Source organism: Mirounga angustirostris, unplaced genomic scaffold (genome assembly GCF_029215605.1).
Source record: "Mirounga angustirostris isolate CCGP_5_RB_7025 unplaced genomic scaffold, mMirAng1.0.hap1 SCAF_5, whole genome shotgun sequence".
Lineage (NCBI taxonomy): Eukaryota > Metazoa > Chordata > Mammalia > Carnivora > Phocidae > Mirounga > Mirounga angustirostris.
The window spans coordinates 139040218-139063601 of NW_026991713.1; the positions used below are offsets into that span (position 1 = coordinate 139040218).

Here is a 23384-nt window from a genome sequence, read left to right on the forward strand (position 1 = left end):
CATTTATAAGTTCTTGTAGGTTTTTGGTGGAGTCTACAGTTTTCTATATATATTATCATGCCATCTGTATACACTGAAAGTTTTACTTCTTCCTTACCAATTTTGATGCCTTTTATTTTTTTGTCTTGTCTGATTGCTATGGCCGGACTTCCAGTACTATGTTGAATAAAAGTTGTGAGAGTGGACAGCCCTATCATGTTCCTGACCTTAGGGGAAAAGCTCTCAGTTTTTCACCATTGAGTATGATGTTAGCTGTGGGATTTTTTATACATGACCTTTATTTGTTGAGGCATGTTCCCTCTAAACCTACTTTGTTGAGGGTTTTTATCATGAGTGGATGTTGTACTTTATCAAATGCTTTTTCTGCATCTATTGAAATAACCATATGGTCTTTATCCTTTCTCTTGTTGATGTGATGTATCACATCGATTGGTGAATATTGAACCACCCTTGCATCCTGGGAATAAATCCCACTTGATCATGGTGAATGATTTTTTTAATGTGTTGTTGGATTCAGTTTGCTAATATTTTGTTAAGGATTTTTTGCATCTGTGTTCATCAGAGATATTGGCCTATAGTTTTCTTTTTTTTTGTAGTGTATTTTGTTTTGGTATCAGGGTAATGCTGGCTTTACAGAATGAGTTTGGAAGTTTTCTTTTGTCTTCCATTTTCGGTAATACTTTGAGAAGAATAAGCATTATTTAAATCTTTGTTAGCATTCACCTCTGAAGCCATTTGTCCCTGGATTTTTGTTTGTTGGGAGATTTTTGATTACTGATTCAATATCATTGTTAGTAATTGGTCTGTTCAAACTTTCTATTTCTCCCTTATTCAGTTTTGGGAGATTATTTGTTTCTAACAATTTATCCATTCTAGGTTATCCAATTTGTTGGTGTATAATTTTTATAATATTCTCTCCTAATCCTTTGTATTTCTTTGGTGTTGGTTGTTATTTCTCCTCTTTCATTTCTGATTTTATTTATTTTAGTCCTCTCTCTTTTTGATAAGTCTGGCTAGAGGTTTATCAATTTTTTGATCTTTTCAAAGAACCAGCTCCTGGTTTCATTGATCTGTTCTATTGTTGTCTAAGTCTCTGTTTCATTTATTTCTTCTCTAAACTTTATTATTTCCTTCCTTCTGCTGGCTTTTTTAGGCTTTGTTCGTTCTTCATTTTCTAGCTCCTTTAGGTGTAAGGTTAGGTTGTTTATTTGAGATATTTCTTGCTTCTTTATGTAGTCCTGTATTGTTATCTTCCCTCTTAGAGCAGCTCCTGTGGCATCCCAAAGAATTTGGACCATTGTGTTTTCATTTTCATTTGTCTCCATGTATTTTTTTTTATTTCCTCTTCAATTTCTTAGTTGATGTATTCATTGTTTGGTAGCATGTTTTTAAATATCCATTTGGGGGCACCTGGGTGGCTCATTCGGTTAAGTGTCTGCCTTTGGCTCATGTCATGATCTCAGGGTCCTGGGATCCCATGGACACTGAGATCCCATGTTGGGCTCCCTGCTCAGCAGGGAGCCTGCTTCTCCCTCTCCCTCTGCTGCTCCCCCTGCTTGTGCTCTCTCTCTCGAATAAATAAATAAAACCTTAACAAAAAATATCCATTTGTTTGTGTCCTTTCCAGATTTTCTCTTGTGACCGATTTCTAGTTTCATAACATTGTGGTCAGAAAAGATGTGTGAAAGGACTTCAATTTTTGAATATTTTGAGACCTTGTTTTTTGGCCTAACATGTGATCTCATATGGAGAATGTTCCATGTGCACTTGAAAAGACTGTATTCTGCTGTTTTTGGATGGAATATTCTGAATCTCTCTGTTAATTCCAGCTGGTCCAGTGTGTCATTCAAAGCCACTGTTTCCTTGTCGATTTTCTGTTTGGTGATCTGTCCATTGAGGTAAGTGGGGGTGTTAAAGTCCCCTACTAATATTGTATTACTATCATTTTTTTTCATTTATGTTTGTTAATAGCTGCTTTATGTATTTAGATGCTCCCATGTTGGGTGCATAGATATTCACAATTGTTATGTCTTTTTGTTGACTGTTGCCTTTGTAGTGTTCTTTTTTTTTCTCTTGTTATAGCCTTTGTTTTAATGTCTATTTTGTTGAAGTATTGCTACCTCAGCTTTCTTTTCACTTCCATTTGCATAAATGTTTCTCCAGTCTTCACTTTCAATCTGTAGTCTTTAGGTCTGAAGTGAATTTCTTGTAGGCAGCATAATATGGGTCTTGTTTTCTTATCCATTCCATCACCCTCTGTTTTGATTGATAATCATTTAGTCCATTGACATTCAAAGCAATTACTAATAAGTATGTACTCATTGCCATTTTGTTATTTGTTTTACAGTTGGGTTTGTAGTTCTTCTCTGATCCTTTTTCTTTTCCTTTCCTGTCTTGTTGTTTGATGTTTTTTTGTGTTTTGTTTTAGTGATATGCTTGGATTCCTTTCTCGTTATTTTTTGCATATCAGTTTTTGATTTGTAGTTACCATTAGGTTTATATATAATATCCTGCGCATATAGCAGTCTATATTAAGTTGATGGTTGCTTAAGGTTGAACCCATTTAAAAGCACTAAATTTTTACTGCCCCCCCCCATGTTTTATGTACATGATGTCGTACTTTACATCCTTTTGTGAATCCCTTGACCAACATATTTTATAGACATATTTGATTTTCTTGCTTTTGTGCTTTAACCTCCATACTGGTTTTATAAGTGAGGAATCTACTACTTTTATTGTGTTTGTATGTATCTGTGAAATTTTTTCCTTTGCTAATTTTCTTACTCCTGGTTATGGTCTTTACATTCCAAAGAATTCCCTTTAACATTTCTTATATGGTTGGTTTAGTGGTGATAAGCTTCTTCACCTTTTATTTGTCTGGGAAAATTTTTATCTTCTTCTTTTTATCTCTTCTAAATGATAACCTTGATGGATAGAATATTCTTGGTTGCAGGTTTTTTCCTTTCAGCACTTTGAATATATCATGCCTGCAAAGTTTCTGCTGAAAAATCAGCTGATACCCTTACAGGGTTTCTCTTGTATGTAGCTGTTTTCTCTTGTTGCTTTTAAAATTCTCTAATACCATTTTTTTGCCTTTTTAATTATGCTGTGTCTTGGTGTGGATCTCTTTGGGTTGATTTTGTTGGGGACTTTTTGTGCCTTCTAGATCTGGATTTCTGTTTCCTTCCCCACATTAGGAAAGTTTTCAACTATTATTTCTTCAAGTAAATTTTCAGCCCACTTTTCTCTCTCTTTTCCTTCTGGGAATCCTGTAATGCAAATGTTATTATGCTTGATGGTGTTGCTGAGTTCCCATAATCTATTCTCCTTTTTATTATTCATTTTTCTTTTGCTTTTCAGTGTGGTTGCTTCCATTACTCTGTCTTCTAGCTTACTGATACGTTCTTCTGCTTCCTCTAGTGTGCTCTTTATTCCATCTAGTGTGTTTCTAATTTCAGTTAATTGAGTTCTTCATGTCTGATTGGTTCATTTTTCTATTTTCTATTTCTTTTTTGAGGGTCTCTGAGTCCTCCACTCCTTTCTCAGGTCTAGTGAACATCTTTATGATCATTACTTTGAATTCCATTGCAAGCATATTGCTTATCTCCATTGAGTTCTTTTGCTCTGAATTTATCCTTTTTTTTTTTTTTTAATTTTTTTTTTTTCCATTTGGGACATACTCCTCTGTCTCATTTGTCTCAGTCTCTGTGTCTGTTTTCATTTGTTAGGAAAGCCAGGTATGTCTCCTCATCTTGACAGTAGTGGCCTTACGAAGAGGCCCTGCTGCCCTCGAGGTGTTGGACGGTGTCCCCCGGTCACCAGAACCTGGCACTTCAGGTGTCTCCTGTGTGTGTTATGTGCATCCTGCTGTTGTGCTGGAGCCACGTTTGCCTTCCAGTCGTCTTCAGTGACCCTCTTTGCTTATCATGGGCAGAGTTTGGTCCCTCTGCTGTAAGGGGCCAGTCTTGGCTGCCTTGAGTCAGACCAGATGCCTCCTCTTAGCCTGTTTGCTGGGCTGAAGTCACACCGTACTGCACGGTGCTCTCCTTGCACTGGCCCCTAAGAGGCTTTCACTGGAGATGGGCCTGCAATCGGGCCAGATCTCTGCCCCCACTTTGAATGTTGAGGTTGCAGTAACCAAACTCCAGGGCTCTCTCTTGCTGCCCCCTATGAGGTTTTTGTTGGCGGGTGGGGCTGGTAGACCAGATGTGTGCCCGCAGCCCACTGTTTGGGCTGCAGTTGAACTGGTGTGTGTGGTTATCTTCCCCTCTCTCCATGGCAGGTGTCCCTTTGGTGTGGTGCTGGTCACTGCAGGGATGCTTGCAGAATGAGATGAGGAAGGTACTGCTCTGGATGAACTCCTGTCCCGTGGGCAAGTTGGATGGGGCGGATCCACAGGATAACGCGGTGGTGGGGCCTTGGGTGTCAGACCGGATAGGAACTGCAGCCACTTCAGAGGGATGCCTACAGAGTGGGGCAGGTTGGGTGGAACGAGTCTGAAGGAGAATGTGGGATAGGGTGTGGTGTACTGTCAGCAAAGCTAGGTGGCCATTGTAGCTGCTGGTTCCTGTAGGTGTCCGGGTATCTAGATGGTGGGCAAGGAGAGAAATGGTGCCTGCCAGTTCTTGTGTTCTTGGAGAAGTCTCCTAAAGGTCTCTGTCCCTCCTGGACATCATCTGTGATTAGTAAATATACCCTTCCTGTGAACCTCAGGAGTTTTTCATACTGCTATTTCTATGTTATATCTCAGTGGGTTGTTTGTTCTGCTGGCCCTTCAAGGGCAGGGACTGTTTCATATTGCCCTCAGGCTCTCCCAGACATACACCTGCTGGTCTTTAAAGTGCCCTGAGTTAAGCCCCACTGATTGTAAAAACTCACGAAGCCCAGCCCCACCGGTTTTCAAAGCCCAGTGTTATGGGGCCTCATCTTCCCAGTGCAGGGTCCCCCATGTCAGGGGTGGCTGATGTGGGGTCTGTTCCTCTCCAGTCTCCACACTCGTGGTCTCCCTCCTGTTTGTAGCTAGTTTGGTTCTGGAGTGGGTCTCTGTCCCTTCTCCTGCTCCAGTGTGGCCTACTGTCTACCATCAACTGTGGAGAGCCTGTCCTGCTGGTCTTAGGGTTTTTTTCTGGTTTAGTAGTTACACTGATGTGGCTGTCATCTATGTTTATTCACGGGACAAGATGAGGTTGGAACTCTTCTACTCCACCATCTTCCGTGGAAGTCTGAGAAATCCCAATTCTCGGTATTTATTTGAAAGAATGGAAAGCAGGAACTCAAGCAGATATTTATACATAAGTGTGTATGACTTATATTCACAATATAATTATGACTTATATTCACAATAGCCAGGAGGTAGACCCAACTTAAGTATTTATGGATAGTTGAATCAATAAAGAAAATATGTTATATCCATATAGTAGAACATTATTCAACCTTAGTGAAATTCTGACACATGCCACAACATAGATGGACCTTGAGTACATTATGCTAAAAACTCTAATGCTTCCAGAAGAAAGTAGAGTATCTTTTGGACCTTGAGGTAGGCAAAGATTTCATAGACAGCAGTCAAAAAGCACTGGATAGGAAAAAAAAATAAAGCAAATCTCATGAAAATTAAAAATTTCTCATGTGTTACACTGGTAGGGTATGAAGGTGAGCCACAGATTCAGGGTAAATATTTTCAAAACATATACCTAAAAGTAACTTGTAGCTATAGTATGTGAAGAACTACTATAAGTCAGCAATGAAAAGGCAGCTCAAAGGATGGACAAAAACTTGAACAGGTACTTTACAACAGATGGGTGTACTCAAGTCCAGTAAGCCCAAGGGCAGTGCTCAGCTTAAACCATCAGGTGAATGCAAACCTAAACCCCCAATGAGATTCCCCTTCCCAACCACGATGGTGTCTGCTGTGGAAAAGATCGAGTGTACCAAGTGTTCTAAAGATGTGTCAGGACTGGAGTCTCATACACGGCTGACGGAGATGTGAACTACCATAACCACTTGTGAGTGGTTTGGCGACTTTTTTATAATTGAAACCTGCACTTACTATATGGCCCAGCAATTACATATTTAGACATTTAGAGAAGAGGAATGAAAATGCCCACGTAAACACATGTATGTGAATCTTTGCTGCAGGTGTTTTGTAATAACCCAGAACTGGACATAATGCAAATATCCAACAGCCGGAGAAGTATGAATGAATTACAGTATATTCCTATGTTGTATTATGTCTCATCGGTAAAACCCTGTGAAGTATTGAAACATGCAGCCACGTGAATGAATATATCAAGCAGGTCACGCTATAGCATAGTATCTATATGGTCATATAAAGTCTGTGCGATTCTGTTTGTATGAAGGTCAAGAGCCAAGGCAAGCTTGTCAAAATATTGAACGGTAGCTGTTTATTTAGGGTGGGGGTTGATTGGAAGGACACACACAGGAACTTTGGGTTGATAGATATGTCCTGTCTCAACTGGGGTAATGGTTCTGTAGATAGATTTCCATCTATTAAAATTTATCAGTTATACTTAAGATCTGAACATTTCACCACATGTACATTTTACGCTCTCTCCCCACACCTGTAAATTAATACCTCTGTTTAATAGCTTTCCTTTTCATAGTGTCTCTTCACACTTTCTATAGAAGAGATGCAGGCTGCAGGTGGCGCATGGGGGTGGTTGGGTGCCCTCTGTTCTAAACTGCTAACCTGCTGGAGTTTTCCTAGGAACAGCATGAGCATGGTGTTGGTGGTGAAGGGTGTGGATCCTGGAGGTGTTCACACCTGGGCTCACATCTAGCAATGCTACTCGCCACGCTAATAACTGCGAGAGCTTCGTACCTCTGCTTCCTCGTTTGGGAAATCGTGGGAGTGCCTCCTCGGTGGGGTTGTGTGGAAGACTGCGTGGAGCCGTATCGCCCCTGACTGCTGCCTTCTTGCTGGCTCCCGGCTTCCACTTGTCCTGCGGCCTTCTTCACAGCACCCAGAACCCCCACACACTCAGATCATGGCATCCCTGCTTAAAATCCCCAGTGCCTCCCTGTCAGACGTACCTGTCCCACCTCAGAAGCCCTCGTGCTGGTGCGTCCCTCCGCAGGGTGGTGTCCTCTCTGCCCACCACCTGCTCATTCACCTTCCACACCTGGGAGCTGCATTTTCTTGTGTCCTGGGAATTCTCATCTTTACAGAATGGCTGTTTATTCTTACTCTTCAAATTTCACATCGACAGAACTCTTCCCTGGCCTCACAATGAAGTAGGCAGTCTGTTTATCCTGTTTTCATTCCTGCCCTAGATGACTGCCTTTTGGGTGTCCCTTACCCATTAGCAAGTCAGCTGCGTGAGACACAGCTCCTTGTCCACCTGATTCTCCACTGTACCCCCCGCCCTAAGGACACTTACGAAGTAGGCGTTCAGTGACTCTTTGTGGGCTGAATCCAGGGGGTTAATATACTCAAAAGGCCAAACACAGCGACTGGCCCCTGAGAGTCTGCTGTTAGTGGAAATCATTGCTGCAGCCGGCGAGGTGTGACCTGCCCCCTTAACAGAACGTAGACATGAATCCCGAGCTTTGAGGAGTGTGAGAAGAAATACCCACAGATCACCTAAGAAACAAAAGTCACGCAGCACTTTGCAGCCAGTATGTGATTATTTATACAGGTTCTAGGGTAGAAAAATGAGTAATTAGAAGTCTGAATGAGTTTGAATGTCATTTCCCTGCAGCTTTTAATCCAGTGATTTTATACTTCTTTTCCCTCCTTCCCCACCCGTCTGTTTGTGACAGTGTCTGTAGGAGGATCAGCTATTTCACAGGACCAGGCCGAAGGGGAAAAAAAAAGGCCCGGGGCCTTCGGGATGTCCCTGAACAATGGGGTGATTGAGCTCTCCTTTTGTTTTAGACGTCCACACAGAAGCTGTGCAGGCGGCGCTGGCTAAACACAAAGAAAGGAAGATGGCGGTGCCCATGCCTTCCAAACGCAGGTCCTTGGTTGTGCAGACCTCGATGGACGCCTACACACCTCCAGGTGAGCAGTGGGCCCACTGTCCGCTTCCTAAAGTGACGAGCGAGCCTTGGAATTAATTCACCACTAGCTCAAGCAGTCCCGGGCTTTGTAGCTTTCAAACTAATGGTACTATAATTCAGATTTTGTGAACCGGAAGTCCAGTATGTGCACTCCAAATTAAACTTGGAAGGAAAATGAACATTAAGTATGTGTCTATACAAATACGTATTTTAATCTTTTCATTGAGATTCATAAATGATACAGCCTTTAAAGTCTCATAAAGTTTTACTTGATCCTTCATGTAGCAAAAGGGAAGAGTTTGTGCCTCCACAGTTATAACTGAAGTTGGACTTCTCTTCTGCCTAGATTGGTCTGTACATATTCTCAAGTCCTTCAAAAATAAATATGCCATGAGGTTGTATTGAGAAACCAAATGAATTGAAAAATTTATGCAGTTACCTCAACTTGGGGTCCTCATCATTTTCCTGTAACGTGCAGGTAGTATTTTGGTCTCTGGACAATGCAGTGTCTGTCACTGTGCTTATTCTGTGGTGATGTGAAAGCAGCCACAGGCAACAGATCAGTGAGTGGCTGTGGCTGTGTGCCAATAAAACTTTATTTACAAAGACACGCAGAGGGCCAGTTTGGTCCACAGGCCTGCTGACGACCCCAGTCTAAATGATTGATAACTACCTAAGTTCTCTGCTTCATTTTACCTAAATCATTATAATCTTTGTTTTATGATCTTCAAAACCAAAGTAAAGCACAAAGTTAAATTATCCAGGTACCTTTAGAAAACATGAAGGATCGAGCCTAATTTATTTGGTGTTTTTTCTGTGAATCAGGTTCCAACATTATTCATGTTGTTGCCACTGTGCCTTTCTGCAGACCTAAGTTACCTTGCACAATAGGAACAGAGGAACGTATACAACACTTTTTCGAGTATTTTGATGTTTAGTCCTGAGTGTTTGCAAGCAGTGAGAGTAGCAGAAGCACGCACTTAAACTCCAAGATGCACACAACATAGTGATTCAGCATTTTTGCTCCCGTGATACATGTAGTCACCCTGTCAGCATTCGAAGTTAGTGCAGACTGTCGACTGTGTTCCCACGCTGCACTTTGCATCCCCCGGACTCACCTGTTTTATAACCGGAAGTTTGTACCGCTCAGTCCTCTTCACTTGTCCTGTCCATCCTCCTACCCACCTCCCCTCTGGTAACCACCAGTTTGTTCTCCATATTTGAGTCTCTGGTTTTTGTATGTTCATTTGTTTTGTTTTTTTGTTAGATTCCATGTGTGAGTAAAAACATACACTATTTGTCTTTCTCTGACTGACTTATTTCACTCTGCATAATGCCCTCAAGTTCCCTCCACATCGTAGCAAATGGCAAGATTTCATTCTTTTTATGGCTGAGTAGTATTCCATCGTATATATACACCACCTCTTTATCCATTCATCTGTCTGTGGACATTTGGGCTGTTTCCATATCTTGCTTATTGTAAATAATGCTACAAAAGACATGGGGGGGGCATATATCTTTTTGAATTAGGATTTTCATTTTCTTCTGATAAATACCCAGAAGCAGAATTGCTGGGTCATAGGGTAGCTCTATTTTTAACTTTTGAGGAACCTCCATACTGTTTTCGAGAAGGGCTGCACCAGTTTGCATCCCACCAACAGTGTAAGAGGGTTCCCCTTTCTCCACATCCTCGCCAACACTTGTTATTTATTGTCTTTTTGATATTAGTCATTCTTACAGATGTGAAATGATACATGATTCTGATTTGTATTTGCCTGATGATGAGTGATGTTGAGTATCTTCTCATGTGTCTGTTGGCTATCTGCATATCTTCTCTGGAAAATGTCTGTTGAGGTCCTCTGCCCATTTTTTTACTCAGATAGTTTGGAATTTTTTTTTTTTTTTTTTTTTTTTGGTCTTGAGTTGTATGAGTTCTTTATATATTTTGGATCTTAACCCCTTATCAGATACGTGATGTGCAAACATCTTCTTCCATTCAATAGGTTGCCTTTTTGTTTTGTTTATGGTTTCTTCCACCGTGCAAAGCTTTTCAGTTTGAGAGTCTTAATTACTTACTTGTGCGTTTGTCTCCCTTGTGTGAGGAGACCGGTCCAAAAAACATTGCTAATATGTCCAAGAGTCTACTGGCTATTTTTTTTAGGACTCTTATGGTTTTCAGTGTCACATTTAGATCTGTAATCCATTTTGAGTTTGTTTTTGTGTATGGTGTAAGAAAGTGGTCAGTTTCATTCTTTTGCATGTAGCTCTCCAGTTTTCCCAACACCATTTGTTTAAGAGACTGTCTTTTTTTCCATTGCATAATCTTGCCTCACTTGTCATAGATTAATTGGGATTAATTGGGATAATCAACAGGGATTTATGTCTGGACTCTCTATTCTATTAATGTGGTGAAAAGTTTTATTTTGTACATATTTTTGTAACAAACAGGATGGATTTACAAGGATAACAAACCCACTTAAACCAAGTGTTTAGAACTAGACAGTATTCAAGGAGATAGATATTCAAGGAGATTCAATTTTTCTGAGCTACTTTTTTATGAAAAATGATGAGTTTAAAATGCAAGAAGCAGGGCGCCTGGGTGGCTCAGTCATTGAGCGTCTGCTTTCAGCTCGGGTCATGATCCCAGGGTCCTGGGATTGAGTCCCACGTCGGGCTCCCTCCTCAGTGGGAGGCCTGCTCTCCCTCTCCCACTCCCGCTGCTTGTGTTCCTGCTCTTGCTATCTCTGTCTCTGTCAAACAAATAAATGAAATCTTAAAAAAAAAAAATGCAAGAAGCAATGTGATTTTTTATGTATATGCTTTTTCACATGTTGAATCCATCCTCAGAAATGTTATTTTGTCATACATGATGAAAGACAAAACTTTAGAAAATCAAACATTGTACAGATATCTTTGCAAAATATAAAAGAACATTATTGGAAATGTTATTTTTGATGAAATTTTTGCATTTAATTATTTGACTAGCCCTTTCTTGTACACCATATAATACCTTTTGTAAATTGTCATTTAAGAGTCCTAGCGATAATATCACATATGGAATAGTTTTGTACAATCAAATGCCAGTACCCTTATCATAACAATTTTTATTCACAACCTATTTTGTGCGTAGCAGTTGTCTACATATTTATAACCATACTTGTACAAGACCTTAGGGCTAAGCTTCATTTTCTCTCATTCTGCTTTCCTTGGTTGCTGATAACATTTGTTAGAATTCATCTCATGTCCACTGCTCTTCAGAGCATATTCCTGAAATATATGTTTTCTGTGTGAAAGGACTAGTCACTGACCAGTATCATAGTCTCTGGAAAAGATCTAATTAGGATGGTTACACTGCCAGTCTTTTATAGGAGAAGCTTTCCTTTGGTTTTTACATACAAAACTATAACAAGAATTTGCCAGCACTTCTGCTTCTCACCATAAAGAAATAACTGGTACTAGACTAACCCAAGCACTATAAGCAACTATAAAATTGCCCCAGATGAATGGGGCAGCTGTTCTGGCTGTGCACCTCCAGCAGTGAAAGAGCACCCTGAGAGCAGGACAACTTGTGAGGTGAGCCCCACGGCCCAGGGATTGAGATCTGAATGAGATTGGCCACTCTGCTCCCTTGAAGAGGCAGAGATCTGAGTTCAGCAGATGAAAGGACTAGAGCTTTCCACTGATCCACACTAGCAAAGAATAACTCCAAGTCTGCTCAGGGTCAAGATGACCAACCAGTAATTGACATGCTTGCTAAAATAAGAATTATGAGGCTTTAGAGGAAGATTATAGAATCCAGAGTCTCAACATGCCACCCACAATGTCTACTACTCTGTAAACAATCACCAGGTATGAAGAGATATAGGAAATGTAATCTGTGGCCACAGGAAAAGGAATCAATATAAAATGAACATAAGATGGCCTCCATTGTGCTCTTGGTAACCACTAACCACGTGTGGCTGGCCTCAATTGTATTTGCTATAAATGTGAAATTCACACCATATTTTGTAGAGTTAATATGAAAAAAATCACTGGAAGGTATTTAATTAATTTTCATATTTATTATTTATTGAGATAATATTTTGAGTTAAGTAATACATTCTTAAAATTATATCTATTCATGTACTTTTTAATGTGGTTACTATAAGGTTTAAAACTATGTAATGAGACTCATATTTCTGTGGAGAGCTCTGGTTAGGTGTTTGAAATAACAGGAGACGGAGTTTTTAAATCTGTGATTATAAATATTTATTCAGCCAAATGAAAATAGGTTAAAGAACAAAAGGAAAATATTGTCTTAATATGTAAGCTGAGCAGAGAAAGGAAATTTCAGGGGAAGTTTCACTGGATTAGTATAACATCAGATTGGAGAAGGAAGATGAGTCTGTACACCTGAAAAGAGATGAAGAGAAATTAACCAAACTGAAGAACAGGGAGACACAATTAAAGAAGTTAACAGAAGAACCTTAAGTATCTACGGTACAGTGTTAACCTACTTTTAACTGGACTCCAAGAAGGAAGAGAGTGAGAAGAGGACAGAAAAACTATTGGAAGAAATAAGAGTTAAGAACTCTGATTGATGTAAAATGCCACCTTACAGATCCCAGAAGTTCAGTGAATCCAAAGTAGGATAAGTATAAAAAAATCATACCTAAGTTCACAATAGTCAAAGTGCTGAAACCCAAAGATTAAGAAGAAATCTTGAAAGTAATCAGAGGAAAACATATTACATACAAGAGAACATCATATGAATGATGAATGACTTACATGAAGACACCATAGAGACCAGAAGGCAATAGAAGGACATATTTAAAGTCCTAAAGGGAAAAAACAAAACTGTCAACTCATATCCAGAGAAAATATCCTTAACAAACAAGGATGAAATGAAGACATAATGAAATACACGAAAACTGAGAGAATATGGTGCCAGCAGAGATGCACGGCAAACATGTTAATGGATGTCATTTAGGCTGATGGGAAATGATACTAGACAAAAAATGTAATCTATAAAAATGAAAAAGAGCACTGGATACAGTAAGTAGTTGGGTAAACATGGAATACTATGCTTTCTTATTGTAATTTGCTTTAAAACACCTGTACTTAAGACAAAGGTGGGTGAATGGAATTATACTGTTGTATGATTATTACTTTTGTGAATTGGAAAGCAGAATGTGAACAGTAGAAAATGAGTAGTGTCAGGTGTGTTATGAGTAGAGGTGAAAGTTTATAGTGTCAGATTTGAAGAGCAAATAGAATATTGACCCCATATTGGGTCTGTTAAGGATGCATACTGTTAGCCCTACATCAACCACTAAAAAATAAGAAGTAGAGGTAAGAATTTAATAGAAGACATAAAATGAAATGTAAAAAAATATGGTTAGTAGAAGACAGGAACTAATGAATCATTGAACACTACATCAAAAACTGATGTATTATATGTTGGCTAATTGAACATAATAAAAAAAAGAAGATAGGAAAAATCAACAGATGGAAAAAATAGGAGAAATGAATGGAAATCAAATAGCAAAATACTAGATTTAAGCCCACTTATGTCAGTGATTACAATAATTCTGAATGGACCAAATACTGAATTAAAAGATTGAAATTGTCAGACTGGTTAAAAAAAAAAAGAAGATACATCTCTATGTTGTCTATAAGAGACACAGCCATATTTTTTTTTAAGTAAACTCTTCCTCCAGTGTGGGGCTCAAACTTCACAACCCCAAGATGAAGAGTCACATGCTGCACCAACTGAGCGAACCAGGACACATTTAAATAAAAAATTAGGATAATTAAGAATACAAGATTGAAGAAATACACAATGCAAACATTAAATGTAAAGCAAACAAGTCTTTCTTAGTATCAAATAGCAAGACAAAGGTAGTACAAGATATAAAGAGGGACCTTGCATAATGGAAAGTGAATAATTCATCAGGAAGACATAATAATGAATATATAATCAAAACAGCATTATAATTTATAAAGGATAACCCCAAAGACACAGATGTAGTGAAAAGAAGGGCCATATGCACCCCAATGTTCATAGCAGCAATGTCCACAATAGCCAAACTGTGGAAAGAGCCGAGATGCCCTTCAACAGATGAATGGATAAAGAAGATGTGGTCCGTATATACAATGGAATATTACTCAGCCATCAGAAAGGATGAATACCCAACTTTTATATCAACATGGATGGGACTGGAGATTATGCTAAGTGAAATAAGTCAAGCAGAGAAAGTCAATTATATGGTTTCACTTATTTGTGGAACATAAGGAGTAGCATGGAGGACATTAGGAGAAGGAAGGAAAAAATGAAGGGGGGGAAATCGGAGGGGGAGATGAACCATAAGAGACTATGGACTCTGAGAAACAAACTGAGGGTTTTAGAGGGGAGGGGGGTGAGGGGATGGGTTAGCCCGGTGATGGGTATTTAGGAGGGCATGTACTGCATGGAGCACTGGGTGTTATACGAAAACAATGAATCATGGATCACTACATCAAAAACTAATGATGTATTGTATGGTGACTAACATAATAAAATTAAATTAAATTAAAAAATAATTTATAAAGGAGAAACTGGCATAATGAGGGAAAATAAAAAAATCAAGAATAATAATTGGAGATTTAAACAATACCTTTCTTAAATAATAAGTAGCCAAAAGAACACTATCCTCCAACTTGATGCAGTTTATATTCACAGAATATTATACTCAACTACTATAGAACACACATTCATCTTTAATACCTTCCTTGAGGTATAATTTACATTCCATAAAACTAATCTGCAAGTGTGTAACTCAATGATTTTTAATAAATATATAGATTTTGCAGCCATTGCCACAGTCTAGTTTTAGAACATTTCCATCACCCCAAAAGTTTCCTTGTGCCCATTTGCAGTTAATTCCCATTCTCACATTGAGCCATAGGGAGCCACTGATCTAATTTATATGCCTCTATAAATATTATAGACATTTTATAAATAAAATTATAAAATACATTCTTTTGCATCTTGCTTCTTTAGGATAATATTTTTGAGCATCCTCCATGTTGTCGCATGCATCGATTCATTCCTTCTTGTTGCTGAATTGTATCCTATTAGATACACCACATTTTGGTTATCCACTCACTAGTTGGTCGATATTTAGCTTCTTTCCAGTTTTTGGCTATTATGAATAAGATTGCTATCCACATTTACGTACATATGTTTGTGTATACATATATTATTTATCTTGAGTAGATTCCTAGGGGTTGAGTTAATGAATCTTACGGTTAGTTTATGCTGAACTTTCAGGAAACTGCCAAATTGTTTCCATATGGCTGCCACCATTTTATATTCCCACTAGCAATATATGAGGATTTCAGTTTCTCAGCATCCTTACCAACACTTAGTATTGTCGGTATTTTTTATTGTAGCTATTCTAGTGGATATGAAATATAATCTCATCGTGGTTTTAATTTGCGTTTTTGAATGGGCCTATTTGCTATTTGTATATATTCATTGGTTAAGTGTCCACACTTTTTCCCATTTTTAAAATGAATTGTCTGTCTTCTCACTAGTTAAGAGTTCTTTATATAATCTGATTTCAAGTCCTTTGCCAGATACACAATTTCCAAACTATGTTTGCCTTCCCTTAATTGTGTTTAGATCTGTATAAAGATATTTTGTAACTTTATCTTATATCCTGTGACCTTGCTAAACATTCATTAATTCAGGAATTGTTTAGTGTATTCCTTGGGATTTTCTACATACAAGATCATATTATCTGTGACTAAAGAATGTTTTAATGTTTCCGTTCCAATCTGGATGCCTTTAAGTTACTCTTTTTGCTGTATTTCACTGGCTGGAGCTTTAGCAGATAATGTTGAATAAAAGTGGTAAGAGGGGATATCCTTACCTGAGTCTTGATCTTAGGGGAAACATGTTCAGTCTGAACATTAAATGCAGTGTTAGGTATGGGTTTTCACAGATGCCCTATGTTAGGTTGAGGAAGTTCCTTTCTATTCCTGCATTGTGGAGAGGTTTTATCATGAGTTAATGTTAGATTTTGTGAAATACTTTTTCTGTGACTTTCAAGGTTAATTTAGGGTTTTTCTCCCTTTATTTATATGAGGTATAACATTAATTCACTTTTGAATGTCACCACTTGGTCCTGGTATGTACTAACCATTTTATATGTTGCTTGGTTGTTTGCTAATACTTTTTGAGGATTTTTGTGTCTGTGTCACAAGGGATATTTTTCTGTGGTTTTCTTGTGAAAAGGTTTGGGGTAGGAATGAAAGGTTGACAGTAAAGAGGCATGAGAACACTTGGGAGGGAGATGGTAATATTTGGATGGATATATGGGTGTATGCATTTCTCAAAAACTGTAAATCTGAGGACTTGAACATTTTTCCCAACAAGATACAGATGGCCAATAATGCAAGAAAAAATGTACCACATCAGAGATCATTAGGGAAACACAAGTCAAAACCACAATGAGATACCACCTCTACCACCTCACACCCACTAGGATGGCTACTGTAAAAAAAAAAAAAAGGCAGAAAATTACAAGTGTTGGTGAGGACATGGAGAAATTTGAACCTTTGTGCACTGTTGGTGGCAATGGAAAAAGGTGCCACCTCTGTGGTAAACAGTATGGCAGTTTCTTACAAAATTAAAAATAAAAATATTACATGACCCAGCAATTCCACTTCTGGGTCTATAGCCAAAAGGATTGAATGCAGGGTCTCAAAGAGATAATTGTACGGCCATATTCAGAAGAGCGCTATGATAGCTAGGACATGGAAGCAGCCCATGTCCGTCCACAGATGAATGTGTAAGTAAAATGCAGTATACACATGAGACAGAATATAATTCACCCTTAAAAAGGAAGGACATTCTGCAATACACCACAACATGGATGAATCTTGAGGATGTTATGCTGAGTGAAATAGCCATGCACACAAAGACAAATACTGTACGATTTCACTTGTATGAGGTACTGAAAGTGGCCCACATCATGTATAGAGAAAGCAAAATGGTGGTCCAGGGCCTGTGGGGAGGGGAGGATGGAGGGTTATTGTTTAATGGGGACAGAGTTTCAGATCTGCAAGATGAAGAGAACCTATTGAGGAAAATGGTGGGGACGGCTGCACAGATTGAGTGTATTTGATACCACCGAACTTCTTTAAAATGGTCAAGGTGGTAAATTTTAGGTTGTATTTTATCACAATCAAAAAAATTGAAAGAAGTCTTAGGTCTGAATACAAAAAAAAAAGTATCAATTTTACTTTTCTGTAAATTATAATCCTGCTATTTTATGAGGCAGGACAGAGGGAGAGAATTTGTCAGGCTCTTACTTTTACTGCTGTTTTTCTAACAAATTCCTAACAGACTTTCAAAAATATTCCAGATAGCACAGGTCATGTCACAATTTTAACAAAATGTGAGTATAAATATTCTTCACAAATATTGTTGTGTTGGAAAAAAAAAAAGAATCCCGTGTCTCGACTTAAGAAAATTGTCATTTCTCTCATTGTCATTAGATGTTCTTGAGCTACTCACAGTCTTTTATTCCTCCTGGCATCTCCCATAACTCACAGTGGTAGGACCCAGAATTCACTCTTACATGGGTGTTTAAATAACAAGTACACCAATATTTAATTCTTGAAAACTTCTCTGCTTGGGGAAATCTTATTAAATGAAAATAGTTCCATTAATTTTAATGTACAGAGTGACATGTTTTATCTCAATCTAAGATGCACAATTTTCACAGAGGAAAAAAATTAGTAAATAGTGAAAAAATTTTATTAGAAATGAATTTTTTTAAGATTTTATTTATTTATTTGATAGAGACACAGCGAGAGAGGGAACACAAGCAGGGGGAGTGGGAGAGGGAGAAGGAGGCTCCCCGCGGAGCAGGGAGCCCGATGCGGGGCTCGATCCCAGGACTCTGGGATCATGACCTGAGCCGAAGGCAGACTCTTAGCCCACTGAGCCACCCAGGCGCCCCTAGAAATGAATGTTAAATACATTTAGCTTGCTCTTAATATGTAATGTGATGACGTATTGTCCTCACCAAAGGAGGAAGCAAAGTCTTGAGCATGTAGGTTGGTGGGAAAGAGATGGCAGTTCTTCTAACTTCTACACCATTGTCTCCACTGACATCTTACTCTTCGAGGACGCACATGGTTATCTTCACTCGCACAGAATTTAAAAATAAATTATAGCTCAGAGAAACACCTCTGGTCTCTAAAGGGCTACAAACACACTTTGAAACACATGAAAGTTCAACACCTCTTAGAGAATGCTGCCCCCATCCCTCTCGCTTGCTGTATGTATGCGTGCCTGGAAATACTTGGTTTCTTCCCAAACGGTTGAGTGGAGCAAGTCGGCCAAGTGCCTTTGCCTGAAATTGTAGTATCCAAACAAGCAAACACACACATTTTTGTAGCATATTTATTTAAGGTGTTCTGGATGAAAAGTTCATTATACTAAAAAAATAATGCATTATCTGAGATGTGTAACTGGTTTTTAAGAGTTCAAAGCAAAAGGTGTTGGACAGGTAGTGCGTGTGGTGGGTCTTTGCTGGCGACGTTGGGTCTGGGTGTGTTTCTGGTCTGATGCACAGCGCATCTCCTCTCTTTCACAGATACATCTTCTGGCTCGGAAGACGAAGGCTCGGTGCAGGGTGACTCCCAGGGGACCCCCACCTCCAGCCAGGGCAGCATCAACATGGAGCACTGGATCAGCCAGGCCATCCACGGCTCCACCACCTCCACGACCTCTTCCTCTTCTACCCAAAGTGGGGGGAGCGGCGCCGCCCACCGGCTGGCCGACGTCATGGCCCAGACGCACATAGGTGAGTACCTCGCTCTCCTCGGTGAGCAGGGGGCTTTAGTGGCCGTGCCCTTGACGTTTACGAATCCCATCTGTGCATCTCGGCCGCGGGATCCATTCGAAGGATAGCACGGAGCCCAGCTCCAACTCTGGCTGCTTTGCTGCTTTGCTGCTTTGGTGAAACCCTTGGTTTTGCTGGTTTTCAGCATTCCGATGTCTCTGACGGCTAGATTGTCAGGGGCTTTCTGCGCATAAAGGAAAGCACGCTCGTTCGTTAGGGCGCCGTGGAACCCTGTGTCTGCACGTTTTCTCCTCACACTAAAACACGCTTCTACGTGGAGTTTTAATAGTGCTGATAAACAAGGCAGGGGATTTTAAAGTGAAGTTTCTATTACTTTGGGTATCGTTTGAGGAGGTGGGGGCCTTAATCGCTTCTGCTGTAGCCTGCTCTCCACCCTTGGTATTCAGAGTTCTTGGCTGGTGCGTGTTCTGTCCTCTGTGGGTTCTGTGATGAGTAAGATCCTCTCTATCGGAACAAGCACACAGTTAGGAAGCATTGCCTGAGGTGTTTGAAACTAGCGTGAAAAGGAGATTAAGTAAGAATTACTGGAGCAGAAGAGGGCGTGTTGGATGAGCTGTGGTGCTGTCGGAATTGTGGGCAAAGAAGGGGCATGTCTTTCTGTCGCCACCCTGCCTGATGCTCCTTATGACCGGGAAATGAGTCCTTGTCTGGTATGCAAGGGGCAGTGGGGCAAGTACGGCGTCCAGATCTCTGCTCGCCCATTTCAGCGATGGATTAAGACTCTTGAACTTCCCAGTAAAGATCATTCACAGACTGAATTGCTTGCTTTGAATGTGGTGCCAGGATAGTTCAGGCTGTCCCCATTCAAACCACGACATGGACACAGGTCACCTCCCCACAGGACACGCACCCCTCACTGGGCCGCATGTACCCCTCGCCACACCAGACCTCATGTCTGCAGAAATCCCAAACTTAGGGAACAGGTAGAGATCGTACAAACATCTCAGACTCACAGGCTTTTGTTTCTAGATTATTAGCTACTTGAGAGAGTTCACAGAAACGCAAACCACTTTTTTAGGACTTTGCCCCTGGAGCACTCACTCAAATGAAGTTGAAGTTAAATGCTTCAGCTTTGAACTTTGCTGATAAAAGAATCAGAGGTGAGCTCTTTCTTCTCCGGCAGAAACTAGTCTGGTCTCCGTTCCCACACGAACGGCTGCTGACATCTTCAGAAAACACTCCTTCCTGTTTCGTTTTTTTTGTTTGTTTGTTTGTTTTTTAAGATTTTATTTATTTATTTGAGAGAGAGAGAATGAGAGACAGAGAGCATGAGAGGGGGGAGGGTCAGAGGGAGAAACAGACTCCCTGCCTAGCAGGGAGCCCGATGCGGGACTCGATCCAGGGACTCCAGGATCATGACCTGAGCTGAAGGCAGTCGCTTAACCGACTGAGCCACCCAGGCGCCCCTTGTTTTGTTTTTTAGTGGGGAAAAAAAGGAACAATGATTCTTTGCTTTGTACGTCTCAGAGCTGTGGTGAGTAAAAAGGAGGAAATGGGAAAATTCTCATCTTTTGGACAGTGATGGTCCAGTGCCAGGTGGCATTATCAGAGCTCAGTTTTACACCCATGAGTGACAGCATCACCGAGAGTCAGTTAAAAACTAAAGAGAGCTGTGTGGCCGTGACGTAGGTCAGCTTCATCTCGCGTGCGTTCCAGAGCCTGAGGTGGCATCCGGGCGGGTCATCCGGCACCTGTGTGGATGGTTAGATGTGGGGTGTGGGGTCCATCCTCGTCTGCCGCTCACTCCAGCCTGGGGAGCCTGTGTGCTCTGATTCTGTTCACTTTTAAGGAAGAATCAGAATCTTGCCAAGAGAAACCTATAATTCCAAACAAATTAATCACTGCCTTCGGTTCTCCCTTTGTGACGTTTCGTGTGAAATCCTGGAGGAAATTATAGCGTGGAGGATTAAATTTATCGAGACTATAAAAGGTGGCGTGACTCACGTGCCTCACGCCTCAAGGCAACCCGAACAGAGCCTACAGCATCTGATGCTACAGTCATTCCTAATCGGGCACAAAGAGAAGTTCCTAGAATATCTGGAAATTTTCTGTAAATAGGAAAAATCTTGGAAGAAAGCAGTGGCAAAATACAATAAAACAGGGAATAAAGGAGAACAACGATTCCTCTGGCAGAGCAGAAGAGGTGAAGCTCGCACACCTGAGGCTGGGGTCTCCCTGCACAGCCTCTCACCCCCGAGAGCTCCCTGACCACTGCACGGTCAGCATGCTTTCCCGTCAAAGGGCCGGAGAGTAAGTGACTTGGGCTTCGTGGGCCCAGTGGTGTCTCTGCAGCTGTTCCACCCTGCTCTCTAGAACCAAGGCATCTGTAAGCAGGTGGGCGTGTCCGTGTGGCAAAAAACTTTATTTATAAGAACAGGTGGCAGGCTGCCCCTGATCCACCACTGGCCACCTCCTGCTAGAGAGCTCTACACCAGGCTCCTGGGACAGCAGGGAAAGGCGGACGGTGAGTTAGCTCACCCCAGGCAATGCGGACACTCCACCATGGGTTACAGATTTCTTGGGGTTCCTTTGGTGATCCAGGACTGGCTTGAGAGCAGGACCCGCGGCAGCTACCCCGACTGGGGGGTTTTTAGTTAGGTCCTCATGCAGGCTTCTCACCCTGTGTCATCATGTTTAGTTGAGCGGGAAGCTGATCCCTGCAGAAACGCTCGGGAACGGGGAGCGAACGTCACTGCCCATCTGTGTCCATCTGCTTGAGGAACGTTCTCTAACCACTGACGCCTCTCCAGCTCAGACGTCATCCTGTCTCTCGCTGCGTCTTCCTGTTTCCTTTTCTGGAGAGGGGTGCTCGCTCTTCTGAGGCCCATCCTTTCCTCTGATGCTGGCTCCCGGGAGGTCAGCTCTTCCCTCCCAGCTTGGGGTGTCACCGGCTGCTCACGGCCTCTGCTCACAGCCTACACCACACGCCAGCGCCCCCCCGGCACCGGGGCTCTCCTGTCCCGCCCTCTCTCTCCACGTTCTTGCTGACTTCGTGCACTCATGCGGTTTTCGAGGCTGCCTGCTCTTCACCGACACGCAGATCTGCATTTCCCACCATGAAATCCCTCACAGCCCCCATTTCAGAGCGCCTCCCAACACTGCACATGGGTCCCCCGTACCCCGAGACCAGCCTGTCGAAGAGGCTGTCCTCCCAGGAGCAGGCTTGAGACCCAAGCGCCATGGCTCCTTGTCCCCATCACCCTCGTGCATCCACGTCTGGGTGTTCGGCTGCCACACATGTTGCAAGCCTTGTTCCTCTCCGAGACTGTCCCCAGACCCCCACCTCCCTTCTGGACTGTCTCAGGCCCTTATGCCCTCATGTCCTTGCCTTTCTGGTTGTTCTGAGCCCTGCTGCTCCTTCAGCACTGTTAGGACACAGGTCCACTCCTGTTTCTTCCCAGAAATGCTCCTGCGATTTTCACCTCTCAGCACTCGCTTCTTTGGATTTTATATGTAGACTCAAAGTAATGACTTTTGCATCCAGAAGTGTCTCAACCCCTCCTCCCCCATGCATCCCATACCACAGGGGCACCTCACTGGCCTGCACACTCACACCCTGGTGCACACTGGAGACACGCATCTGTTTAGTTCTGCCGTTTGTGACATTTAAATGCATTTAACTCGGAAAGTAGTAACAGAGTCATTTACACCTTTATGCACATGAGTTTCACAGATTCTCTCTTGGAGCTTCTAAGAGGGTCCTCACATACAGGGAGAAAAGGCGGAGGGAAGCCTGCAGGCCTGGGCGCCGGCCCGAGGGTAAGCACACCCTAGCCAGGGCGTCAGGGCGCCCTGTCATGTAGTTCCTTCAGCCCGGTGAGGGCTCACCACCCCTTGTTCTGCAGGGGGGAGACTGAGGCCCAGGAATGTTGGCGTGAGGCCACAGGTGCCCAGCGGGTCGGTGGTCAGCAGGACCTGACAAACCTGTGGGATGCAGGAGCACCAGCTCGTCACAACGGAAGGGAGCTCCTTTCCAGACAAAAGCTCAGTTACACCTTGCATTAACAGCAAAGACTTCATTGTCCCCAGGACCCACCCCCCCACAGGGTCTGTGGTCTGTGGAGGTGCTGGGACAGTTGGAGCCTGTCATCAGGAATTTGAACTTGAGGATATAAAAATCAAGAGGTTCTTGTTCGAAGTCGAAGGTTCCTGTTCTGATATTGGCACATACTTCCTAAGACCTGTCTGACCGTTGCTGTTCTATCTTCATGGGATCACGTGGCATCAGCGTGGGAGGGCAGAGAACCTGGCGATCCTCCTAAAGTCACCCCTGACTCAGAACTTGGGCCGGAGGAAGGTTGGGGCATAGAAGCACCTAGCCCTCGTGCAACCACCTCTAGCGGTGGTCTGTGGATGGTCCGCCTGAAATGTGAAAGGCCAGTGTGGATCACCACAAGCAGTAACGGGTTAGGCCGACGGCTGGGGAGACTCGGGGCAGGTCCTCTCTCCGGATCGGCTGTG

General features: G+C 41.8%; 1 protein-coding gene across 11 annotated transcripts in view; it reads left to right on the plus strand.

Annotated features, from left to right (window-relative positions):
• DIP2C (disco interacting protein 2 homolog C) overlaps positions 1-23384 on the plus strand; it is a 398847-nt gene that overhangs the window by 234771 nt on the left and 140692 nt on the right. For all 11 annotated transcript variants that reach the window (XR_010411754.1, XR_010411755.1, XM_064592166.1 and 8 more), the window contains 2 exons: positions 7898-8023; positions 18654-18863. Coding sequence is in view for 9 of the 11 variants with exons in the window: in XM_064592166.1 (XP_064448236.1) it covers positions 7898-8023; positions 18654-18863 (336 nt within the window). In the remaining 2 variants the exon portion in view is untranslated. The remainder of the gene's footprint in view (positions 1-7897; positions 8024-18653; positions 18864-23384) is intronic.